The sequence below is a fragment of the Ascaphus truei genome, chromosome 4, assembly GCF_040206685.1.
Source record: "Ascaphus truei isolate aAscTru1 chromosome 4, aAscTru1.hap1, whole genome shotgun sequence".
In the NCBI taxonomy this organism is placed as follows: Eukaryota; Metazoa; Chordata; class Amphibia; order Anura; family Ascaphidae; genus Ascaphus; species Ascaphus truei.
In genome coordinates this window covers 87585692-87610247 of record NC_134486.1, presented here as the reverse complement: position 1 = coordinate 87610247, position 24556 = coordinate 87585692, and the positions used below count along the sequence as shown (strand labels likewise).

The following is a 24556-nucleotide window of genomic DNA, read 5'->3' as shown; positions in this document are numbered from 1 at the left end:
TCTGGTTGATCGTAAATAAAAAATGCATGTATGTGCTTGTAGTTTAACACATTGTAATTATAGCTGGAATGGTTAAAGGAAATTCTTAAATGTGTGAAAATATATATATCCCCCCCACCCCCCAGTCTTTCCTGCATTTGGATCAATGTAAAGTTGCGCAAAGAGTCTGGGCATAAAGCACATTTTGTGGTGTGATCCACTGCAGGGGCTCTGTCTGTGCTCCCCTGTCTCCGGCTCTCACAAACATAAACAAACACATTCAAGACACTTTATGAATGTGGGAAGCTGCAGAAACAAGTTTGACTTGCAGCCCCTCCACCTCCTCGTCTGGAGTAGCATGAAGAGCCCGCTAGGAGCCATGCCAGCCAGGGGGGGGGGAGGGGGGATTGAAGGTTCGTAGTGCACACAGGCTCACAGTGGGCAAGGTTATGCCCTAACGAAGCTACACAATGGTACGTGGAACAGTTCCTAGCATTGGACCTTTGATTCTACGGATTTACTTCCCTCATTCACGTCGTTCCTGGGCCTTCTGTCTAAGGGGGGACGAAATGTTTTAACCCGCCCGGCCCATCAGGGCTGGGGTGCTCCGGCACAGACATGCAGCACTTGGTGTTCTGCTATGGTCGCTGTAGCAGCGCACCCAATTTACACATAGCACTTACTTTGTGTTTGTGTGTGCGGAGGAGATGCAGTTATGCACAGCTAGTCACCGTCTCTCTTCAGAGAGAAATTGACCGGGGTGAGTAGGCTCCGGCCGAAAACCAAAGTCTTGGAGTTTCTTGCGGGCCTTCTGGCCGAAGAAAAGAAGAGGACGGATTGTTCTCAATTAACGTACCCCCATCTCACCCACAAATAGGCCCTCTCGAGGGCGGGAGGTGACCAGGTATCGACCGTTGAGGGGTGTGACGCCCTAGGGCTTGATGGCAAACCTGGACTTCTCCGACGTATTGAGTGCCTGTGTGGATCCCAGTGCTTATTACACTACAATAGAGATTTGGGGGCCGCAATGGAAACTATTCCTGGAGATGCATATTTGCTTATTAATAAGTTGCTTCCTTGAATGCCGACACTAATCCACTAGGGGTACGGGGGTAATTAGATTTGCAGCATGGTAGAACTTTATTTCTTTACTTCAAGCTCAGAGATACAAGCAGGAGGGTAAGAGAGCTCCTTCTTCTCTCCTAAATTCAGAGCTGTATTCCTGCTTTCCTTTATCAAGGCTTTTCACCCTGCTCGCATTCGACCCCTCACCTTACATTACCACACCTTGGTTTGACAGTTCTATTAGGGAATTGAAGAAGGGTCACAGGCTTGAACGGCGCTGGTGGAAGTCTTGTATGGTTGAAGACAAGCTGAAACTAAACTGATTGACCACATGACAAAATACCAGTCCACAATTACTAGTAAGAAGTCTGTGACATCGTCACGTTAGCCGATGGCAGCAAACAATAGACCAGCTCGGCTTTTATGCACCGTGAGAGATCTGCAAACCAGCATGTCTGCAGTGTTGTGAAGCCTTTTCACAGTCCTGTTGTGATCATTTTGCGCTCTTCCTCTTTGATAAAGTAATCTCCATTCTGGCTAGGGTCCCAACTGTGCTATCTAATGAGTGTCAGGTTCCAGGCATGAAAATGCAAGTTCTCTGGCATTATGGACTAGCTTTGACCATCAGGACGTAGACCTTGTGCAAACCATTCAGGGGTTGCATCACACTACCTGTGATTTGGACCAGTCCCAACACGCCTTCTCTTAGGTGTTTGCCAAAATAGTCCTGTGCTCTGTACTGACGGGGATCTTTCTCGAACCACTGCAGGAAGCAGTCATTAGACCTCTTCTAAAAAAGCATTCATTAGACCTGGATTGCCTGGCTAATTCCTAGGGAAGGTTATTGAGAAAGTGGTGGCAACCAAAATGGAAACCCGTCTATCAACCCATGACAATATGTCCCAATTCCAGTCAACATTCAGAAGGCGGAATAGTAGTAAAACAACTCTGGTTTATGTGCTAAATGATCTCCTGGTGGCAAGAGACAGAGGTAACTGTTCAATCTTAGTACTCCTTTGCCTCTCTGCAGCATTTGATATTATGGAGCATGGGATCTTAATGGAGCGACTGAAGGATTTCTGTGGACTGGATGAGACTGTTCTCAGCTGGTTCAGCTCTTTTCTCACTGGCAGGTCACAGAGAGCATCTTCAGGGGTGTACTACTGAGCACTAATGCCCCTGTGATGTGGAGTGCCACAGGGTTCTATCCTATCTCCTATGTTTTCGCAGTGTACATGCTGCCACTAAGTGACATAATCAGATGGCATGGCCTGGGCCATCACTGCTATGCTGAAGACACTCAACTCTACTTGTTCTTTGCACCAGACACTAAGGACCCATTATCAGTCTTCAATAGATGTTTATATGAGCTCCTAGTGTGGATGAGTGTCAATTGGTTGAGGTTGAATTCCGATGAGACAGAACTGCTCGTGGTGGATGCTCCCCATCGGAAGACAAAAAGACTGCATAGGTTAACACACTGGCCTTAAGCTTGGGGGCTCCCAGCTGCTGAACTCTGACCATGTGCAGAATCTTGGTGGTGTCCTTAACTGTGACTTGACCCATAAAACATCAGGTGTCAGCGGTGATCAATTTTCATTCTGCAAAAAGAGCTGCGCTGCCTGGGCAGGATGTTAACAAACCAGACCTGTTCTTGCCACATGACACCTGTTCTCCGTTCTCTGCACTGGTTGCCTGAAAAATGGCGAATTTATTTCAAGATTGGCTTGTTAACATTCAAAGCCCAACACGACCAGGGTCCTAGCTATCTGAAAGAGCTTCTAGTTCCCTACAATCCCATTCACTCACTTTGATCTGCAGATAAAGGACACCTACCAGTTCCCAGAGTCTCCTTGACTTCCTTTAAGGCCCGAGCTTTTTGCAACGCTGCTGCCGATCTCTGAAAGTGTCTGCCTCGTACAGTCCGAGAGGCCCCCTCCCTGGAAATCTATAAAAACAGGCTCAAGACCTACCTGTTTACCCAGGCATTTCCTTAATGAACCACAACCTGTCCTGCATTAAATAGCTACAGTACCGTCCCACCCTGTATTGTATCTTTCCTTGTGTTTGGTCTCTTTTATATCCTTAAAAGTTTTCTTCTTTTTTCCTTTGTGAGTACATCAGTATTAGGTGATTCCCATTTTGTAACTGTGAAGTACTTTGAGTTCCATTGGGAGAAAAGTGCTATATAAATAAAGTTATTATTATTATTATTATTATTAACTTGTGATTGAGCATTTCATGCCAACATATAGCTTTTTTAGTTTCACTTTCACTGCAAACAAAAGCAAGCAAGCAATTACCACATACTTAAAGCATAAGGCAAAATGGGTTATCAGATGACACAAGTGGTGAAAATACCTGACAATTACTCACCCCATTTCCTGTTTCGATAGAAGCCATGCAGAATGCTACATGTGCAACCAGCCGCACCCAGAAAGAAAGAAAATCCAAAATTAGAAGCATGCCTTACTTTCTGCAGTACCATCCATCAGCGTGACAACATTTCTATAATACATTGTTCGGATTAGTAGGGGTTAGGCCAGCTAATGAGTCTCTGCCCTAATACAGCAGCTTTATGTTGGATCTGTTCCTCAATCTATATTGGTGCAATTACAACTACTCTTAATATTTTAAGCTATTTATGTATTTTTAGCATGAAAAGATGAAACAGACCAGTGGGAGTCTCAGGGTGTTGCACCTTTGAAAATTCCATGTCAATCAATCGAGTTTGATCAAAAACTTCATTTGCACTCGCTGGTGCTCCAAGTCTGACCTATTAGAAACAGACTTACAGCGAGCTTCCAAAAGTACCCATCGACCATTCTTCTATCCCCGGTTACCACCTAAAATGGGTAACTATACCCTAAAATTAGGCTTGCCAGATGTCCAGTTTTACCCAGACATGTTCTTTTCAATATCTTCTGAAAGATGGTTTGTCCAGGATTCTGCTGGTGTGGTCAACTGGACTCTCAAAAGAGTCTGGAACTGGGGAGTAGCACCAAGGCTGCACTCACCCTGCTGGTGATACAAAATACCCAGTGTCCAGGTTTGTATCCTGATTGGCTGAGAGCAGACCCCTGTCTTGCAGAATAGTTGTTAATTACCGCTGGACTAAAAAACTTGTGCCCCAGAATGCAGTGGATTAAGCAAAGTGCAATACATTTCTTAATCCCAGTAGCATTTACTTACATCCACCTCTCTTCCCTCCCCACCCCCCGCCCTCCGGTTGCAACGAGCATCCCTTCTAACCAAGTAACTTCCCAATCCAAGGAAGTGGACCTACAGTAGTAACCCTTATCCCCTGGAGGCTCCAGGCTCTCTTTTTCATCTTGGACACAAGCCCTCAAAACTGGAAGACTACCTCAAATCCTTGTGAGATTTCAGATTTCTTTGGTGTCTCACTTTGTAAAGTCAACCTCAAATCTGACACATTTAAGGTTCTTTGAGGTTAATGTAAGAAGATTAGAGTTGCTGAGACTCACTGTAAAGACTATAATTTACTGGTTCAGAGTGGGTATAACTGGAAAAATACAGAATACACTTGTTGACAAATTGGTTTATTTTATATAAGGAAATTAAGTGTGTGTTAGGTTGTGGTTTTGTGTGCATTTCTTATCTCTAGGTTAGTCCTGCCGCCTCTCCTACGGTGTAGTGGTTGGTGGCACTACAGTCTCAGTTGTCAATAAACATGAAAGATAGCCACAAAGTAAATCCCTTTATTAAGTAATAGAGCATTGTGTGTGTATAACAGGGATGGAAAAATCCTGGGTGACCTAAAATTCCCCCCTGGCGCAGTGATGACTGACAGAAAGAAGACAGGGCGCACAACGCACATAGTGAAATAACGTTTAAAAAGTAATTTTACTCAAGAAATAATAAGTTCTGCGTACATCAAAGTTAAAAGTATCAAGCAATGGATAAGTGGGGTTACCACACAGGGAGACGGCAGGACTCGTCAGACTTCATCCACCACCGGGAGGAAAACCGGAGACCAACGATCAGCTGACCAGGTACGCGGTGAAGAGATGGAGGAGGGGTAGAGGGGGAAGCCCTCTGGGTCCACGGATAGCACTCACTCCGTTCCGAGATATCAGATGTTGAATCCACAGTGTGAAAACACACACAAGTCCCAAAGGCCAGTGTAATCCTCTCTGCTATGGCTTCCACTGCTACACGCCAACAGCACGCTGTTGCGCCTCGTAAGACGCCCGCTGATGACGTCACTGCTGGCTCCTTCGATACAGAGCCCAAGGCAATGCTTGCAGGACACTCGTTCACAGCGCAAACAGCCGCACAGCTTCCAGGGAGGCACAGAATTGGTGAAAAGAGGGATGGCTGACACACGGGACAGGAAAACGTTATATGAAAGAATAATGACTATAAAATATAGTATAATATGAGCTGAAACACACTCCAACGCGTTTCGTGACACACAGTTACTTCTTCAGGGTACGAAATGCGTTGGAGTGTGTTTCAGCTCATATTATACTATATTTTATAGTCATTATTCTTTCATATAACGTTTTCCTGTCCCGTGTGCCAGCCATCCCTGTTTCACCAATTCTATGCCTCCCTGGAAGCCGTGTGGCTGTTTGCGCTGTGAACGAGTGTCCTGCAAGCATTGCCTTGGGCTCTGTATCGAAGGAGCCAGCAGTGACGTCATCAGCGGGCGTCTCACGAGGCGCAACAGCGTTCTGTCGGCGTGTAGCAGTGGAAGCCCTAGCAGAGAGGATTACACTGGCCTTTGGGACTTGTGTGTGTTTTCACACTGTGGATTCAACATCTGATATCTCGGAACGGAGTGAGTGCTATCCGTGGACCCAGAGGGCTTCCCCCTCTACCCCTCCTCCATCTCTTCACCGCGTACCTGGTCAGCTGATCGTTGGTCTCCGGTTTTCCTCCCGGTGGTGGATGAAGTCTGACGAGTCCTGCCGTCTCCCTGTGTGGTAACCCCACTTATCCATTGCTTGATACTTTTAACTTTGATGTACGCAGAACTTATTATTTCTTGAGTAAAATTACTTTTTAAACGTTATTTCACTATGTGCGTTGTGCGCCCTGTCTTTTTTCTGTTTCTCTAGCTTTAGGGGTGCCGAGCCACCCCTCAAGAAAAGGCTGCAGACGCACTTTTTGTGCACTTATAAGGTTATCAATATTGTTCACTATACACTAATCACATTGTATATTATTATTCTGTTCACAATTAGTGAATTCTTTCACCATATCACGGTATTAGCTGCGCACTATCACCTTTCTTTTTAGCAGTGATTACTGGCCTGACAGTCACTGCTGTCACCGGCAACAATGCTCCCCAGCGACATCAAAGCTGGATCTGGCTCGCTGGGACACGCAGTGACAATGATTGACATGTCAAGTCACCGTAGGTCAGTGATGAGAGAGGCGGGGGGGGGGGAAAGAGAAATCGGAGGGCACGAGGCAGAGGCTGTGCGAGGTCTGGGGGCGAAGATAGTTGAAGGACTGGGGCAGGGATAGTCAGATCCCTCCTGTACTCTGTCTGCCAATGCACACAGGGGGAGAGGGTAGAGAGTGGGAGTGAGTGAGAGAGAGTGAGAGAGTGAAAGAGTGAGACAGAGTGAGAGACATATGCAGAGAAGAAAGAATATAAGTATTAAAACTGCACCCACATTAATCAAGAAAGACTAACTACTGAAATCGAGGGGGGGGGGGGGGAATTCTTCCACACGAGCTCACTGCTAGGTATAAGATAGCCAAGATGGGATATTTTATAATCAGCAGCTGGAACATTCAGGGCCTGAATGCTTCTGCTTTTGGGTCTAAAACACAAGACCCAGACTTTATAAACAATTTGTAGAAATTTTTATCCTCCACGAAACATGGATCCAATCAGAGGAGACGTCTCTCATACCAATGGGATATAGTGTGCTCCTAGTACCAGCCCAAAAACAAAGAGGTGTGAACGGAGGCTGCCATTCAGGAGGAATTATAATATGGTACAAAGAGGATTTTAAAAGCTAAATAAACATACAAAGTTGAAAAAAAAAAAAGGCTAAATAAACCCACTAAAGAGAGGAGATACCCACGTGTGGCTACAAATAAAAAGCTAATTTTAAATCCCATCAATATGACACATCCCTCCCCCACATCTCCCCATATTACAAGACAGACATCTTTGAGATCTTGCAGACAGAGGCAACCCACTTGCCAACACTGAGCAAAGTGCTGATCCTGTATGTGGCGGCCTCAATGCCAGACTAGACAGAGAACATGACTACATACAGTATCTGCAGATGGAAACAACTACTGTACATCTTTGGAAGTGACACTTGCTGTCATAGCTCTGTGTCACTCCAAAGACAATATGACAATAAACACGAGTGGTAAGGAGCTGCTGAACCTGTGTCGAGGTCTGGGACTGAAAATAATCAAATCAATGGACGGACTAGGGGAGACTCTTTGGGCATATACACATACAGCTCTATGCTGGGACAGCAGCACAGTGGATTACACAATCACCAACATATTCACAAGCCATCAGTGCTTTCATAGTTACACCAGCATCCTCTCATTCAGACCACAATCAAACCCTGCTCTTTATTAAGGCAGCAAAACATGTGAAATATGAATTCCATTTTAATGACTTATAAAGCATACTTTTGATTCTTTACAGTAGGTTTTAAACAGCTCCCCACCAGTGCAAGATCTTTGTAACACTTTCTTGTTTGTGATCATTTGCTGCCGATATTTTCAGCAGTTTGAGCTGCAAACTGTAACAATAGATGAGGTTACCTTACTAATATAAGAATATAGTGTAGCTGTTGGAGCAAAAGTTACCCTATAGTGCTGAGAAAAAAAGAAAAGAGAAGCAAAACAGTGTGATCTGCGTTGTGAATAACACCTCCTCATTACAATATGGAAAAATCACAAGAAGATTTCTTTAAAAGTGCATATATCGTCACTCCCGGCGAAGCCATTGTGAAACGCGTTGAGGGGACTTTTTTGCGCAAGGACAGCAACAGACAGAGCAGAGACCAACACCGCAAAATGAGAGGACGAGACCACGTGATGCAGAAGTAGATCGAGAGGACAACCACGGTGGTGATATCTATGCCTCTCCGCTCTGAGTCTGTTCTACTCTGTGTTTTATTATTTTTAACATTATAAGTGCACTGTGCATATTTTACCTTATTCCAGGGGGGCGCAAACATTTTTCCCTGCGCCCCCCGTCGGCGGTCACCTCACACCCGCGCCCCCCCCTCACCCCGGCTCCGGCGTCATGACGTCACGTTGTCAGAGCAACGTGACGTCACATGACCTTGAGCGTCATTTGACACCGCGTTGCCATGGCGACACGTGGAGCCAAGGTAAGTAAAGGTTTACAGAGGCCTTGGCCGCTCCCCCAGCACTTAATGTAAGTGCCTTCGGGAAGCGTGCGGGGCCTCTGTAATCCGCGCGCCCCCCCTGCAGCCAGTCTCGCACCCCCCAGTTTGCGCACCGCTGTCCTAACCTACCTACAAGCTATATGACACCAGTGGAGAGATGTGTAGGAAGTGAATCCATAGCGGTCACACGCTGGTATTGTAGCGGGGAGGTGTTATTCACAACACAGATCACACACTATATTTTGTTTCTCTTTTCTTTTCCCCCAGTGCTATATGGTAACTTTTGCTCCATTGGACTTTCTTTTCTCTCTTTTTGAGAGAGACTTGCCGGAGCTGTAGGGACAGATAGCTCGTTGTTATTTCACGTTTTTCACTGCCACAGTCACAGTTTATACTTACCTTCTCACCATGTCACATTATTGTGTTATTTTGATTTGCGCAAGTTTGTTTCCCTTTCACTGTACATTGTAGCTGCTGAGTTACACAGACACAGTCTTTTAGATAGCCGCACAATCAGGATTGTTACAGATTTATATCGGGAGCACCAAACGATTGCCAGTTTCGGGAAGAATGTAGAATGATACATTGCAATAGATAAATGGAAGAAGCAGGGCACTACAGATTTAGATACACTTCATTTATTGCCAGTGATTCGACGTTTTGGCCTCACTAGGCCTTTCCCAAGAGTAAATGGCATAATACACAATCCACACAAGTCCCATTAAATAGACCCAACACCAGGTGTCCCTCGTTGATCCTCTTGATCAGTGTAGTCATCATGCAGCGTCGCTACATTGCTACATGCTTCACATATGGAAATATAGAAATAACAAAAAGAAAGGGGGAAAGTAGTATTGCTGCTTTAAGTGACCAGGCCAACCAAGCACAGCCCCCAAAACACCCTCTCCCAGCTCCATAACCTGAAAGCCACGTACAAATGGACAAAACAGAGCCTTGCTACATACACAGAAACAATCAATAGCCCAGAAGCCAGAAACCTGCTCCAAAGCACAAACTACATGCAGAACAAACACAGAGTAAACCTGCAAATAAGAAATCTAAAAAATATATTTGATCTAATAGCCAATAAATCAAACCTGAATAAAAATCAGATCCAATAGACCAATAACAAACTATAAAATCAAAGAAAAATGGTTTGATTGTGAATGGAATACCCTACAAAAAAAGCCTATAAACAATGTAAAACCAAAAACACAGAGACCCGAACAATACAGAACTATGGACAAGGTACCACACCAACACCTGAAACACTACAGACATACCCGAAGAAAGAAAAAACAGAACCACATTGCCAAAAAATTAGAAAGAATCCAAGAAGCTTTGGATGACCATTTTTTGGGGGCAAACTTGGAACATCCTGATGCAAAACAACAGGCATCTGGCCATTCAGAATGGCAACATTTGGAAAAACGACTTTGAGGACCTTTACCAAGACATCCCAGAAGAAAACCTGACATAATAACAAACAAAAAAACCTAAGCAAACAAACACTAGGAAACATTATAAAAGATAACTGACGGAATGGGAAACCTGGCCGCAGCACAACGAAATGGCCGCAGCACAACGAAATGGCCGCAGCCGATTCACCGCTGGGATCCCTGCCAGCAGCCGCTTCTAAGGTAAGGTTTATTACTGTTTAGGGTAGGGGGTTAATTTAAGGGATATTAGTGGTTAGGGTAGGGATTTAATGTAAGGGCTTTAGTCGATAGGGTAGGGGATTCATTTAAGGGTTTTAGAGGGTAGGGGTTAATCTAAGGGTTTTAGTGGTTAGGGGGTTCATTGAAGGGGTTTTAGTCGTTAGCCCTTACCCTAAGGTACCCTACCTCCTGTCATTCATGTACTGTGTAATCATTATACCCCCCTCTCCCCCCCTTCCTATTTTTTCATGCACTGGGTAAACATTATACCCGACTTCCTGTTATTCACGCACTGGGTAAACATTATACCCTACCTCCTGTTATTCATGCACTGGGTAAACATTATACCCTACCTCCTGTTATTCATGCACTGGGTAAACATTATACCCGACCTCCTGTTTTTCATGCACTGGGTAAACATTATACCCGACCTCCTATTATTCATGCACTGGGTAAACATTATACCCGACCTCCTGTTTTTCATGCACTGGGTAAACATTATACCCGACCTCCTGTTATTCATGCACTGGGTAAACATTATACCCGACCTCCTGTTATTCATGCACTGGGTAAACATTATACCCTACCTCCTGTTATTCATGCACTGGGTAAACATTATACCCGACCTCCTGTTATTCATGTACTGGGTAAACATTATACCCGACCTCCTGTTATTCATGCACTGGAAAAACATTATACCCGACCTCCTGTTATTCATGTACTGGGTAAACATTATACCCGACCTCCTGTTATTCCTGCACTGGGTAAACATTATACCCTACCCCTGTTATTCATGCACTGGGTAAACATTATACCCAACCTCCTGTTATTCATGCAATGGGTAAACATTATACCGACCTCCTGTTATTCATGCACTGGGTAAACATTATACCCGACCTAATGTTATTCATGCACTGCGTAAACATTATACCCGACCTCCTGTTATTCATGCACTGGTTAAACATTATACCCGACCTCCTGTTATTCATGCACTGGGTAAACATTATACCCTACCTCCTGTTATTCATGCACTGGGTAAACATTATACCCGACCTCCTGTTATTCATGCACTGGGTAAACATTATACCCTACCTCCTGTTATTCATGCACTGGTTAAACATTATACCCGACCTCCTGTTATTCATGCACTGGGTAAACATTATACCCTACCTCCTGTTATTCATGCACTGGGTAAACATTATACCCAACCTCCTGTTATTCATGCACTGGTTAAACATTATACCCGACCTCCTGTTATTCATGCACTGGGTAAACATTATACCGACCTCCTGTTATTCATGCACTGGGTAAACATTATACCCTACCTCCTGTTATTCATGCACTGGGTAAACATTATACCCGACCTCCTGTTATTCATGCACTGGGTAAACATTATACCCTACCTCCTGTTATTCATGCACTGGGTAAACATTATACCCTACCTCCTGTTATTCATGCACTGGTTAAACATTATACCTGACCTCCTGTTATTCATGCACTGGGTAAACATTATACCTGACCTTCTGTTATTCATGCACTGGGTAAACATTATACCCTACCTCCTGTTATTCATGCACTGGGTAAACATTATACCTGACCTCCTGTTATTCATGCACTGGGTAAACATTATACCCGACCTCCTGTTATTCATGCACTGGGTAAACATTATACCCTACCTCCTGTTATTCATGCACTGGGTAAACATTATACCCTACCTCCTGTTATTCATGCACTGGTTAAACATTATACCTGACCTCCTGTTATTCATGCACTGGGTAAACATTATACCTGACCTTCTGTTATTCATGCACTGGGTAAACATTATACCCTACCTCCTGTTATTCATGCACTGGTTAAACATTATACCTGACCTCCTGTTATTCATGCACTGGGTAAACATTATACCTGACCTTCTGTTATTCATGCACTGGGTAAACATTATACCCTACCTCCTGTTATTCATGCACTGGGTAAACATTATACCCGACCTCCTGTTATTCATGCACTGGGTAAACATTATACCCTACCTCCTGTTATTCATGCACTGGGTAAACATTATACCCGACCTCCTGTTATTCATGCACTGGGTAAACATTATACCCGACCTCCTGTTATTCATGTACTGGGTAAACATTATACCCGACCTCCTGTTATTCCTGCACTGGGTAAACATTATACCGATCTCCTGTTATTCATGCACTGGGTAAACATTATACCCTACCTCCTGTTATTCATGCACTGGGTAAACATTATACCCAACCTAATGTTATTCATGCACTGGGTAAACATTATACCCGACCTCCTGTTATTCATGCACTGGGTAAACATTATACCCGACCTCCTGTTATTCATGCACTGGGTAAACATTATACCCGACCTCCTGTTATTCATGCACTGGGTAAACATTATACCCGACCTCCTGTTATTCCTTCACTGGGTAAACATTATACCGATCTCCTGTTATTCATGCACTGGGTAAACATTATACCCTACCTCCTGTTATTCATGCACTGGGTAAACATTATACCCGACCTAATGTTATTCATGCACTGCGTAAACATTATACCCGATCTCCTGTTATTCATGCACTGGGTAAACATTATACCGACCTCCTGTTATTCATGCACTGGGTAAACATTATACCCTACCTCCTGTTAATCATGCACTGGGTAAACATTATACCCTACCTCCTGTTATTCATGCACTGGGTAAACATTATACCCGACCTCCTGTTATTCATGCACTGGGTAAACATTATACCTGACCTTCTGTTATTCATGCACTGGGTAAACATTATACCCGACCTCCTGTTATTCATGCACTGGGTAAACATTATACCCTACCTCCTGTTATTCATGCACTGGGTAAACATTATACCTGACCTCCTGTTATTCATGCACTGGGTAAACATTATACCCTACCTCCTGTTATTCATGCACTGGGTAAACATTATACCCGACCTCCTGTTATTCATGCACTGGGTAAACATTATACCCTACCTCCTGTTATTCATGCACTGGGTAAACATTATACCCGACCTCCTGTTATTCATGCACTGGGTAAACATTATACCCTACCTCCTGTTATTCATGCACTGGGTAAACATTATACCCGACCTCCTGTTATTCCTGCACTGGTTAAACATTATACCCGACCACCTGTTATTCATGTACTGGGTAAACATTATACCCGACCTCCTGTTATTCATGCACTGGGTAAACATTATACCCGACCTCCTGTTATTCATGCACTGTGTAATCAGTATACCCCCTGTTATTCATGCACTGGGTAAACATTATACCCGACCTCCTGTTATTCATGTACTGGGTAAACATTATACCCGACCTCCTGTTATTCATGTACTGGGTAAACATTATACCCTACCTCCTGTTACTCATGCACTGGATAAACATTATACTCTACCCTTTGTTATTCATGTACTGGGTAAACATTATACCCGACCTCCTGTTATTCATGCACTGGTTAAACATTATACCCGACCTCCTGTTACTCATGCAATGGGTAAACATTATACCCGACCTCCTGTTACTCATGCAATGGGTAAACATTATACCCGACCTCCTGTTATTCATGTACTGGGTAAACATTATACCCGACCTCCTGTTATTCATGCACTGGGTAAACATTATACCCGACCTCCTGTTACTCATGCAATGGGTAAACATTATACCCGACCTCCTGTTACTCATGCAATGGGTAAACATTATACCCGACCTCCTGTTATTCATGTACTGGGTAAACATTATACCCGACCTCCTGTTATTCATGTACTGGGTAAACATTATACCCTACCTTCTGTTACTCATGCACTGGATAAACATTATACTCTACCCTTTGTTACTCATGCAATGGGTAAACATTATACCCGACCTCCTGTTATTCATGCACTGGGTAAACATTATACCCGACCTCCTGTTATTCATGTACTGGGTAAACATTATACCTGACCTTCTGTTATTCATGCACTGGGTAAACATTATACCCTACCTTCTGTTACTCATGCACTGGGTAAACATTATACTCTACCCTTTGTTACTCATGCAATGGGTAAACATTATACCCGACCTACTGTTATTCCTGCACTGGGTAAACATTATACCCTACCCCTTGTTACTCATGCAATGGGTAAACATTATACCGATCTCCTGTTATTCATGCACTGGGTAAACATTATACCCTACCCCCTGTTACTCATGCAATGGGTACATGTACTGTGTTGTCAAAATAGAGGTGATATTTAAACCCAAGAGATGTGATTAGGTCACCTAGAGAAAGTGTGTACAGAGAAAAGCGAAGAGGTCCCAGGACAGAGCCCTGGAGGAGGAGGTGCTAGCAGAAGAGACACTGAAAGTACGATGGGAGGGGTAAGAGGAGATCCATGATAGAGCTTTGTTACGAATACCAAGAGTATGGAGAATGTGAAGGAGAAGAGGGTGGTCCACGGTGTGAAATGCTGCAGAGAGGTCGAGTAATATGAGCAGAGTGTAATGACCTCGGTCTTTGGCAGCATGGAGGTCATTAGTTATTTTAGTGAGGGCTGTTTCAGTCGAGTGAGCAGTGCAGAAACCAGATTGTAGAGGGTCTAGGAGAGAATAGGTGTTGAGAAAGTGGAGCACGCGAGAGAATCCAAGACATTCAAGGAGTTTAGAGGCAAAAGGCAGGAGGGAGACAGGTCAATAGTTAGAAAGACAGGCAGGGTCAAGCGTGCTGTTTTTGAGTAATGATATAACTGTTGCATGTTTGAATGAGGAGGGAAAGGTACCACAGTAGAGGGAGGAGTTAAAAATGTGTGTGAGCATAGGGATTATAGTAGGAGCAGGAGGTTTTAGGAGATGGGAGGGAATGGGGTCAAGAGGGCAAGTGGTAGAGGGAGAGTGTCTGCATGTGATAGTGTCTGTGTGTGTGAGTGAGTGAGAAATTGAGTCTGTGTGCGTGTGAGAGTGTGCGTGTGATGGTGTCTGTGTTAGAGAGAGTCTATGTGAGAGAGACAGAGTGTGTGTGTGTGTGAGAGAGTTTGTGTGTGTGAGAGAGAGTTTGTGTGTGAGTGTTGTGTGGAGCTATTAGGGGAGGGGGCGTGTCATTGGCTGAATAGGGGGCTGTGTGTGTGTCTGTCCATTTTCTCTCAACCCCCCTCCCTCCTCTCTCCCTTCTCTCTTTCCCCCATTGCTCTCTCTCTCCTTTCCCCCCCCTCTAGCCCCCTTCCCCCCTCTCTAGCCCCCTTCCCTCCTCTCTCTCCCCCTTCCTTCCTCTCTCTCCCCCTTCCCTCCTCTCTCTCTCCCTTTCCTCCTCTCGTTTCTCTCCCCCCTTCTCTCCCTTCCCCTCTCTCCCCTCTCCTTTCTCCCTTCTCTCCTTCCCCCCTCACTTAGTTTGCCCCCTCACACCACACCACTTTGCAACCCCCACACCACTGTTTGCCCCCCCCACACCACACCACTGTTTGCCCCCCCACACCACAGCAGTCCGTTTTGCCTCCCCCCCACACAACAGCAGTCTGTTTTGCCCCCCCCCCCCCACACACACCACAGCAGTCCGTTTTGCCTCCCCCCCCCCTCCCCTCCACTCCACTCCTCTCGGCCAGAAATCCCATGTTTGTGTTTGCAGTAGTGACAGGGCATTAGAACACGCCCTCTCTCTTCCCATGTGTCATGTGACCCTGCTCTGAGCCTGAAAAGTATCTCTCCAGTGTCTCCTCAAGCACAAAGCTTGGGAGATCGTGCGTGAGACCATGGTGACTCCAGCCGTGCGGAGGAGCGCTGAGGCTGAGGGAACCCTGACCTTAGTTCGCGTGACGTCCGGGGGCGGGCAGGTGACGTCACGGAGCGGTTCGCCCTCATTGGGCGAACCGCTCACGTGACCGGCCCTGCGCTCCCGTGAGTGCCAACACTAAAAAATTTCAGTGCTACGCCTCCGCACGCCTGCGCGAGCCCCTGCTAAAGCCGCTCTCATTGAGGCTGCAGGGGCTCACTGACAAGCGTCAGCGCGCCTTAGCATGGGTCAGCGCCTAAGCGCTGACCATGGACTCAGCCTTAGACAGGTCTGCAACCCTGCCTTTCAACCATTATCACCTTGCATACAGTGCTCCCACTCCAGCAAGGGATTCTGGGAAATAACATGCAAATGAGCACACAATGTGTCACCTTTTGCCTGGAATATCCATTCACATTGTGTGCTCATTTGCATGTCATTTCCCAGAATCCCTTGCTGCAGTGGGAGTCCAGGAAGGAGATAAGATGGCACTCTTCACTTCCAAAGTCCCAGATTTAAATGTCCTCTGTCATGCTCCGATGGAAAGTCAGCGTTGAAGTGCAGGGGAACTCCGGTGGCGCCGTCACAAGACCAGCGAACCGGCACACCAACAACCAGCACAAACCCCTATTGCCATCCGCAATTGGGGGGGGGGGGGCAAAGGGGGCTAGGTACAGCGCGTTACAGGACGTGGCTGAAGGAGCCTCCAATAGAACGAGCGCTATGCGTTTCGTCACATTTACTTGCTACTTCCTCAGGGGCATACACACATAAATATATAATATATATATATATATATATACACACACACACAAACATCTATATACATACAGAGTATTATCACACACATATATATATATATATATATATATGTATATATATATATATATCACATATATATGCATACATACAGGTCCCAACACACACAATTCTAAAAACAAGCATGAAAAATAATACAGAATGTGTTCCGTGGATGAGCGCTTTCACAATTTTCTGCTACCGTGAGATAAGTGGGAGTGTGCCTCTAGGGAACAGAAAAGGGGAATCCCTAGAAAGTTGTCTGATGACATATAACATGACTCAAAGATCTTGCAAGAGGTAAAAATAAATGAGAACAATTACAGACAGGAAAGGGGAAAAAGAGAAGACATGCAGATAAAAGCATATACACATACATTATACATATACATATATATATATGTATATATATATGAGCATACAGTTGTATTTGCATATATATATATATATATATATATATATATATATATATATATATATATATATAAAAACACACACACACATATATATATATATATTTATTTGTTGTCCTTAAAAGCTACGGCCCCAGTTGTCATGGCTGCACGTGCGCCAGAGTGCTTGGCGGCGCGTGCATCCGTTTCAGTTGCGGAAAGGGGCTTGGCGGGGCACGGCCATGACGTCAAGCGGCTGATTCGCCCTCATTGGCTGAACCGCTGCCGTGACCCCCTTGGTAGCTTTAACTCATACGCTGTGGGGCTACGTAGGCTTGTTTCCTTTAGCAATGGTTACATTGGCATTATCATCTGCATAGCTTCCTTAACACCCTGTATCTGATGGATCCTGGGGACACACACCCTATTTCTTGGGGATCAGTATCCTGTTACTGTGAACGGCATTCTTCCTCTATAATTAGCAGATCGGACGTTTATTGAGGACCTACTGTTCCAGTGGGAATACACTCTATCCATAGGGGATCAATATCCCTTCACTCTGTATACTGCTTACCTCATCCAGGCCTATTGGATCAGGACTTTGCTAAGGACCTTGCGGTGGGCCCGATCCAATTATGCTCCGCAGTTTCTACTCTGAAAACTCCCTGCTAAGCACATTCTTACACCTCTACCCATTATCATTTATTTATACCGCACCAACATATTCTGTAGGGTTGCAGGACGACAACAATCAAATAAACATTAACATACATTCTTACAGTAGGTAAGGAGTATGAAAGCTCATCGGAAAGAGCAGCCAAAACCGTCATTCAGTTAACAAAGAAATACATGCTTCAAATCATTCACGTGTATGCTTCAACATCTAGCCACACAGAGAATGAAGTGGAAGATGTCTACCATGAAATGAACCAACACGAACAAAGGAAATAGTCACCCCAAGATCGTTGTAGCAGATTTAAATGGAAAGCTTGGTGCACAGCAGAAAGAAGAAGCACAAGTTAGTAAGTATGTTTATGGTAACAGGAGTGAATGAGGGGACAGATCAACAGAATGGGAAAACTCTGTGTCATGAATTCATTCAAGAATAATCCAAATAGAAAATGGACATGGAGTGGACTATATCCTGGCTAACAAGAAACACGAGATTGAAGACTACAAGAAGAAGAAGTGGTTTGCTGTAAATTACAGCTTAATGCAAAGATGGAAAGAAAACAACGGATTTAAAAAAAAGACAAACAACCAACATCAAGAACATCCACATTTTTCAAAGAATTTGAACTAGATCTGAAAAATCGCTTCGGCTTGCAACTGATGTATGGGGATACTTCAACAATTCTGAATAATATATGAAAATTGCAGTTGAAAGCGCAGAACAAACGGGTGGAATTGCTAACGAACAACTGTATAAGAAAATATTCGGATGAAACAAGGCAGTTACTGAGGAAACAACAACAAATGAAGCAGTCCCAAGATGCAACCACAAAGATTGAATATACAGAGTTGTGTAAGACGATCTGCAAGCGTATAAGTGAAGATGTACGAAAACTGTAAGATATAGCAAGGAAGACTAGAGAAAACAACAAAAATGGAAATATGGCAACACATCCGGTGACGTCACTGAGGATGGTTGGGTAGCGAGGGAGCTCCTAAGACCCTCACAAAGAAAACGAGTAAAAAGATATTTTCCTACCAACTTTACTGGAGCTCTCGGGTGACCCATCCCCACCAGTCAGCCAGGTATGGCTGGAAAGCAGAGAAAGCTGCAATCGCAGGACGTTTCCCGTTATTTCAGCGCAGTTCAGCAAACTGCAGGGCCGAGCGGGGAAACTCAAAATGGCGCCACCGCACGGGCACCCCCGACAAAGAAAGGGAATTAGCGCCCGCAACCTTAGGAGGGGATGAACTCACAACGCAGTATATGGAGGACATTCCTAAAGATGTGAGTATCTTTTCAAGAAAATTTAAAAAGAGCAGTGCGTGGCCTTAAATTATAGATTGATGTCCTAACCCAAAGAACAACAGACCTGGAAGTTAAAATGGAGGAGCCCCCCCAGCTTCAATCTGCTTCAATCTGCATAAGACGACGAGATAGTTTGCCTGGGACATGAAATTAACTATTTAAAAGATGGCCTGGAAGATCAGGAAAAGAGAGAAAGATGGCAAAATGAAAGGATTATAAATATTCCTCTAATATAGACGCGATTTCACAATACCTGGAAAACTGCACGTTACCCCAACTGACTCAAGTGGAGATGGACCTTCTAAATAAGAAAATAACCCAACCTGAACTGGCAGTTAAAGCACTAAAGGCAGCAAAATCTCCGGGCCCAGGCGGACTTTCAAACATATATTATAAACAATTTCTCCCGACCCATGCTCCATGCATGCAGGAATTGTTTCATTCCTTTTTGAATGCTGAACAGATCCCGGCATCCATGGCCGCAGCAGAGACTGATCCATATAGATCAGGTAGGATTTATCTCGGGTAGACAGGCTTCAGACAACAGCCGAAAGATAATTGATATTATTGAACATGTGCATCTCACTGGAAATAAGGCTGTCCTGTTGAGCCTTGATGCGGAGAAGCCCTAAACCTTCCACCACAAGAAATTAAACTATTACAATCACATTTTAAATATAAATGGAATAACTCCCACATTAAATATTTGGGAGTCAAAATAGCCAGATACTATTGCTCCCTTTTCCAATGCAACCACACCCCCCCCCCCTTATTTAATAAGATTAAGACATATCTACAGAACTGGAATAAATACCAGATCTCCTGGATTGCAAGAATATTTGTTAAAATGAGTATTCTCCCCAGACTATTGTACTACTTCCAGACCCTCCCGACCCAAATCCCAATTTCTGAGTTTAAAAACCTACAAAGGCAAATATTCCAATTCATTTGGCAGAACAAAGGGCCGCGACGGCGAGATCGGTCCTGCTAGCTTCAAGAGCAAGGGGAGGCACGGGGGTCCCAGAAATACTAAAATATTATCAGGCAGCCCAAATGAGGCAGGTGGTTGTCTGGAACGCTGATCCGAAGCCGTTTTGCTGGCTGGGTATCGAATCCCATTATTCAGGAGATACCCCACTAGCAAACTCTCTGTGGTCCCCCGAGGGACAGGATTCAGATACTAAAAGATCCAAATTGGTTGAAATTGGGCCCGATAGGATGCACATGGACCATCTGGAATAGAACCAAGGGAAAATATAAGCTCACCTCATCACCATCCCAACTAACGCCTCTTGTCAATAATCCACATTTCCCCCCAGGATGCGAACCAAAACAGTTCGACCAATATAATAAGATAAACATCCGGACAGTAGCAGAACTTTTGAATAAGGGGAAGCTCCTCAGCTTCCAAGAACTTCGTACCAAATATGAGGCCCCTGACCTCCATATATTTAAATATCTTCAGCCAAGACATTTCATACGCAAAATATCCCATTGCTTAGCCTTTCCTGAGATTTCCAATTTCGAATCATATTCGAAAGGAATATATCAGAAAGGGCTGATTACGGAAAATGAACCTAGGAATGGAGGTGTCAACAAACACCCCAGATCATAACAACATGCTCAAGTGGGCTGAGTGATCACGAGAACTAGGGGCTTTGATTCAGGGTATCCCCGCTAGTACTCTGCAATTGTGGAAGTGTGGGTTCATGTGAACCCTTATTTTATGTAAACGATTTTTAGTATGTATTTTTAAGTTTATTATAAAGGTTATTATCTTTATTAATTGTGTTTTTCCCTTTTTGCGCTTTCTTTTTGTTTGCATGTTTCGTATCTACCCCGCTGATCACGGGAGAGTGAAAGCTGCAGAGGGAGACCACCTATTGTGAATCAAGGGGATCTATTGACACTGCGCACATCTTTGCTACTATATGATTTTATGCAAGTGTATCTGATATCTGCTGTAACGTATTGATTTCCCATATGCAGTAAAAATCGATAAAACTATTTGAAACAAAAAAAAAATGTAAATATGATATGATTCATTGATTGGTAAGAAGCAAATCATAGCACTTAAACAAGACAATGCATCAACAATAAAAGATTGTGCAGTTATAATATAGTTTGTACAAAGCACATATTACACAGGGTATAATCAAACAGATGAACAGTGAGAAAAAACACCAATTATGTACCATGAACCATTCCAAATGTAGCAGCAGAGCCAATAAAATGTATTAAGAATGGGAATTACAACTGAAATCTTAAAAGAAGCTGGGGAAGAAATAAAGAGAATTCTTGCAAACACGTTACATGATGTTAGAAGAACAGGAAAATTCCACAACAATGGAGCAACGCCATAGTTATCCTCATCCACAATAAATGATACAATGAAGATCTCAAGGACTACAGATCAATCAATCGGTCACTTCTCGGCTGTAACAGGCCCTGGACTTGCCCGAGCTACATAACAAGCAGGATTTTGCAGTGGACCGCATCAAAGTTGTACAAGAAGTGATTTCCTATAAATACGATTTACCATTTTTTGGGGGATTAATAGATTACGTAAAAGCATTTGATTATGTCTACACCTCAGTGATTTAAAATTATTTTGCAAGACCAAAGTGATGTTCAACAAAGGTGTCAACTCTGCAAAGATGTAAATAAATGGAATAGAACTAGAAGTCAAAATCTGTTGTGTCTACTTTGGCCAGCAAGGATCAATGGATGGGAACCTTTCAAATGAAATCAATAGGACTATGACGATGGTGAGCATTTGGAAGCAACAAAACAATATTTCAAAGAAACCTTGCATTGGGCTTCACGAATACAGGCATACCCCGCATTAACATACGCAATGGGACCGGAGCATGTATGTAAAGCGAAAATGTACTTAAAGTGAAGCACTACCTTTTTCCCACTTATCGATGCATGTACAGTACTGCAATCGTCATATACGTGCATAACTGATTTAAATAACACATTTGTAACATGCTCTATAGTCTCCCCGCTTGCGCACAGCTTCGGTACAGGTAGGGAGCCGGTATTGCTGTTCAGGACGTGCTGGCAGGTGCATGCGTGAGCTGCCGTTTGCCTATTGGGCGACATGTACTTACTCGCGAGTGTACTTAAAGTGAGTGTCCTTAAAGCGGGGTATGCCTGTAAAGTGTTTGACTAGTGTATCCTGCTCGTGCTCACATATGGATGTGCAACTTTGAAGCTAATGCATTATCTGCGCATTTAAGGTCAGACAATGCAAAGAGATATGGAGAGATATATGCCGGGTATTACCCGAAGAGACAGGAAAACAAAGGAATGGACTTGGAAGCAAACAATTCAGTGACATCACCACATGGGTAAAGAAATTAAAATGGCAGTGGGACGGGCATACCGTAAGAGGAAATGACCATTGTTGGACAATGATGGTACTCGACTGGATCTCAATGGAAATTAAAATTGAGGTTAAAATCCTCTGCATCCCGCAGGCCAATAAGCAGCCGCAACAGATGACATTGCGGCTTCCTATTGTGATAAGGGAGATTGAAACTTCATTTTGTTTCCCCTGACAGTAGCGGCAGCACTTTCTCCGATAAACATCTCGGAAAGCAGGGGGTCTTCTGAAGCTAAAAATGAATGCGGTTCAGCTCCTAAGACCCCCTGCTTCCTATACAAGTGGAGGGGAAAGGGGGAAATATAAATTTACATATAGGAGGTTGCCAGCACTCATTGAGAAAAAAAACCAATAACTTTAGTGAGAAATGAGTCCAAAGAGAATATTTTACTGACAAATAGCAATTATATAGCAATTGAATACACAATCACAAAATGAATATATGGGCAAAAACAGACACAAAAAAAACTAGAAGATATACTGTACAATCCAAGAGAGTGATAAAGATAAGATACTTATCAGTCCAGCGAAGCATCAGGTCTCAGAAACTCTCATTCAGGGACCTTAGTGAATAGCTCCAAACATTGCAAAGGCACAGGGGAGAAATAATCTAACACAGGGGAGTAATAATCTAACACAGGGGAGTAATAATCTAACACAGGGGAGAAATAATCTAACACAGGGGAGTAATAATCTAACACAGGGGAGTAATAATCTAACACAGGGGAGTAATAATCTAACACAGGGGAGAAATAATCTAACACAGGGGAGAAATAATCTAACACATGGGAGTAATAATCTAACACAGGGGAGTAATAATCTAACACAGGGGAGTAATAATCTAACACAGGGGAGTAATAATCTAACACAGGGGAGTAATAATCTAACACAGGGGAGTAATAATCTAACACAGGGGAGTAATAATCTAACACCACTGGGAAGAAGGGAAGAAAGTATAAACGGAGTAAACTAAATAAGGGGGGCACCGTTTCGGGGGATAAACCCCATCTTCAGGCCCGTTCCCAGAGTGAAAAAAGAAACACTAGTACTTCCATTTCTCCTGTTTAAATATGCGGTATGGGGGACTCGAACGGATAAGCGAGCATCAGTCCAAAAAGGGAAAAGTCAAATGAGTCCCCACATAGTCCCCGTTCCGAACGTTGAGCTTGTGGTCGTAGAGACGCCTTTAAGTATGTATTGTGATATTCAAATCATTATACAATGATTATTAATGTTGCGGGCCACAGTGTGAATAACCGAGAAACTCACATTTGTTTGCATTCTCTAGTGCAATTTACGCACACTGTACCTGTACAAACAACATGTGTAAATTATGTTGAGAATAATGTCAGCAGTGATGCTTATGTCATAGCAGAGTGTCACAGCCCAGGAGGGTTGGGGAAGAGATGCAATAAGCCGACAGGGCAAATGAACTACCAAGAATGTGGACGTAAAAGCTCCATGCTCTCTCTGGCTGTTACGGTTTCAATGAAGAGGCTTGGCTGTAAAGCGGTGCACCTGCCGTAGGGAAGAAAATGCAGAACTGGACTGCCGTCGGGTAAAGTACAAAAAAGTGTTATTGGCACATAGAATACAGCGAGGAGTGAACCTCTTATGCGTTTCGCGTAGGTGCCTGCTGAGATGGAGGTGTCCGGCTGGGAGTGGCGCAGAGGACACGCTGAGGTGGAGGTGCCCGGCTGGGTGTGGCGCTGAGGACACGCTGAAGCGGAGGTGCTCGGACGCCGTATCTGCGGGGGTCTGCTAGCTGGGGGGGGTTGCGGGGGCCAAGCCGGCACACCAGCCGCGGCTGCCCCCCCCCCCCCATCTCGGCGAGCCTGCTTACAATTACGGACTCCGTGGGACAATTCACTCGGGTTTACAGACACTGTTTGGGACATTATGTATATTTTCTTATACTAAAAGGTCTTCTCAGAGATTAACTTTTAGTTATTTTTTTGTACTTTATAGACCATCATCTTAGTAGCATCGCTGGGGATTCGCTTCCATTACCTGTGCTGTATGATACGGTTTCAAAGCTGCCAGGGTTCAGACACAAATAAAAGTGAGATGCAGGGCTTTCTGAGCCAAATACAGGATTATAGCAGGCCGTGATACCTTTTAATGGACCAACATGAATTCTCTTCATAAGTGAAATGATAGTA

The 24556-nt window shown here is 44.0% G+C and overlaps 1 protein-coding gene across 3 annotated transcripts in view; it reads right to left on the bottom strand.

The window, feature by feature from the left end:
* Window positions 1-24556, bottom strand: part of PUS10 (pseudouridine synthase 10) — a 77070-nt gene that overhangs the window by 39635 nt on the left and 12879 nt on the right. For all 3 annotated transcript variants that reach the window (XM_075596186.1, XM_075596184.1, XM_075596187.1), the window contains exon 5: window positions 3421-3455. In XM_075596186.1, the coding sequence (XP_075452301.1) occupies window positions 3421-3455 (35 nt within the window). The remainder of the gene's footprint in view (window positions 1-3420; window positions 3456-24556) is intronic.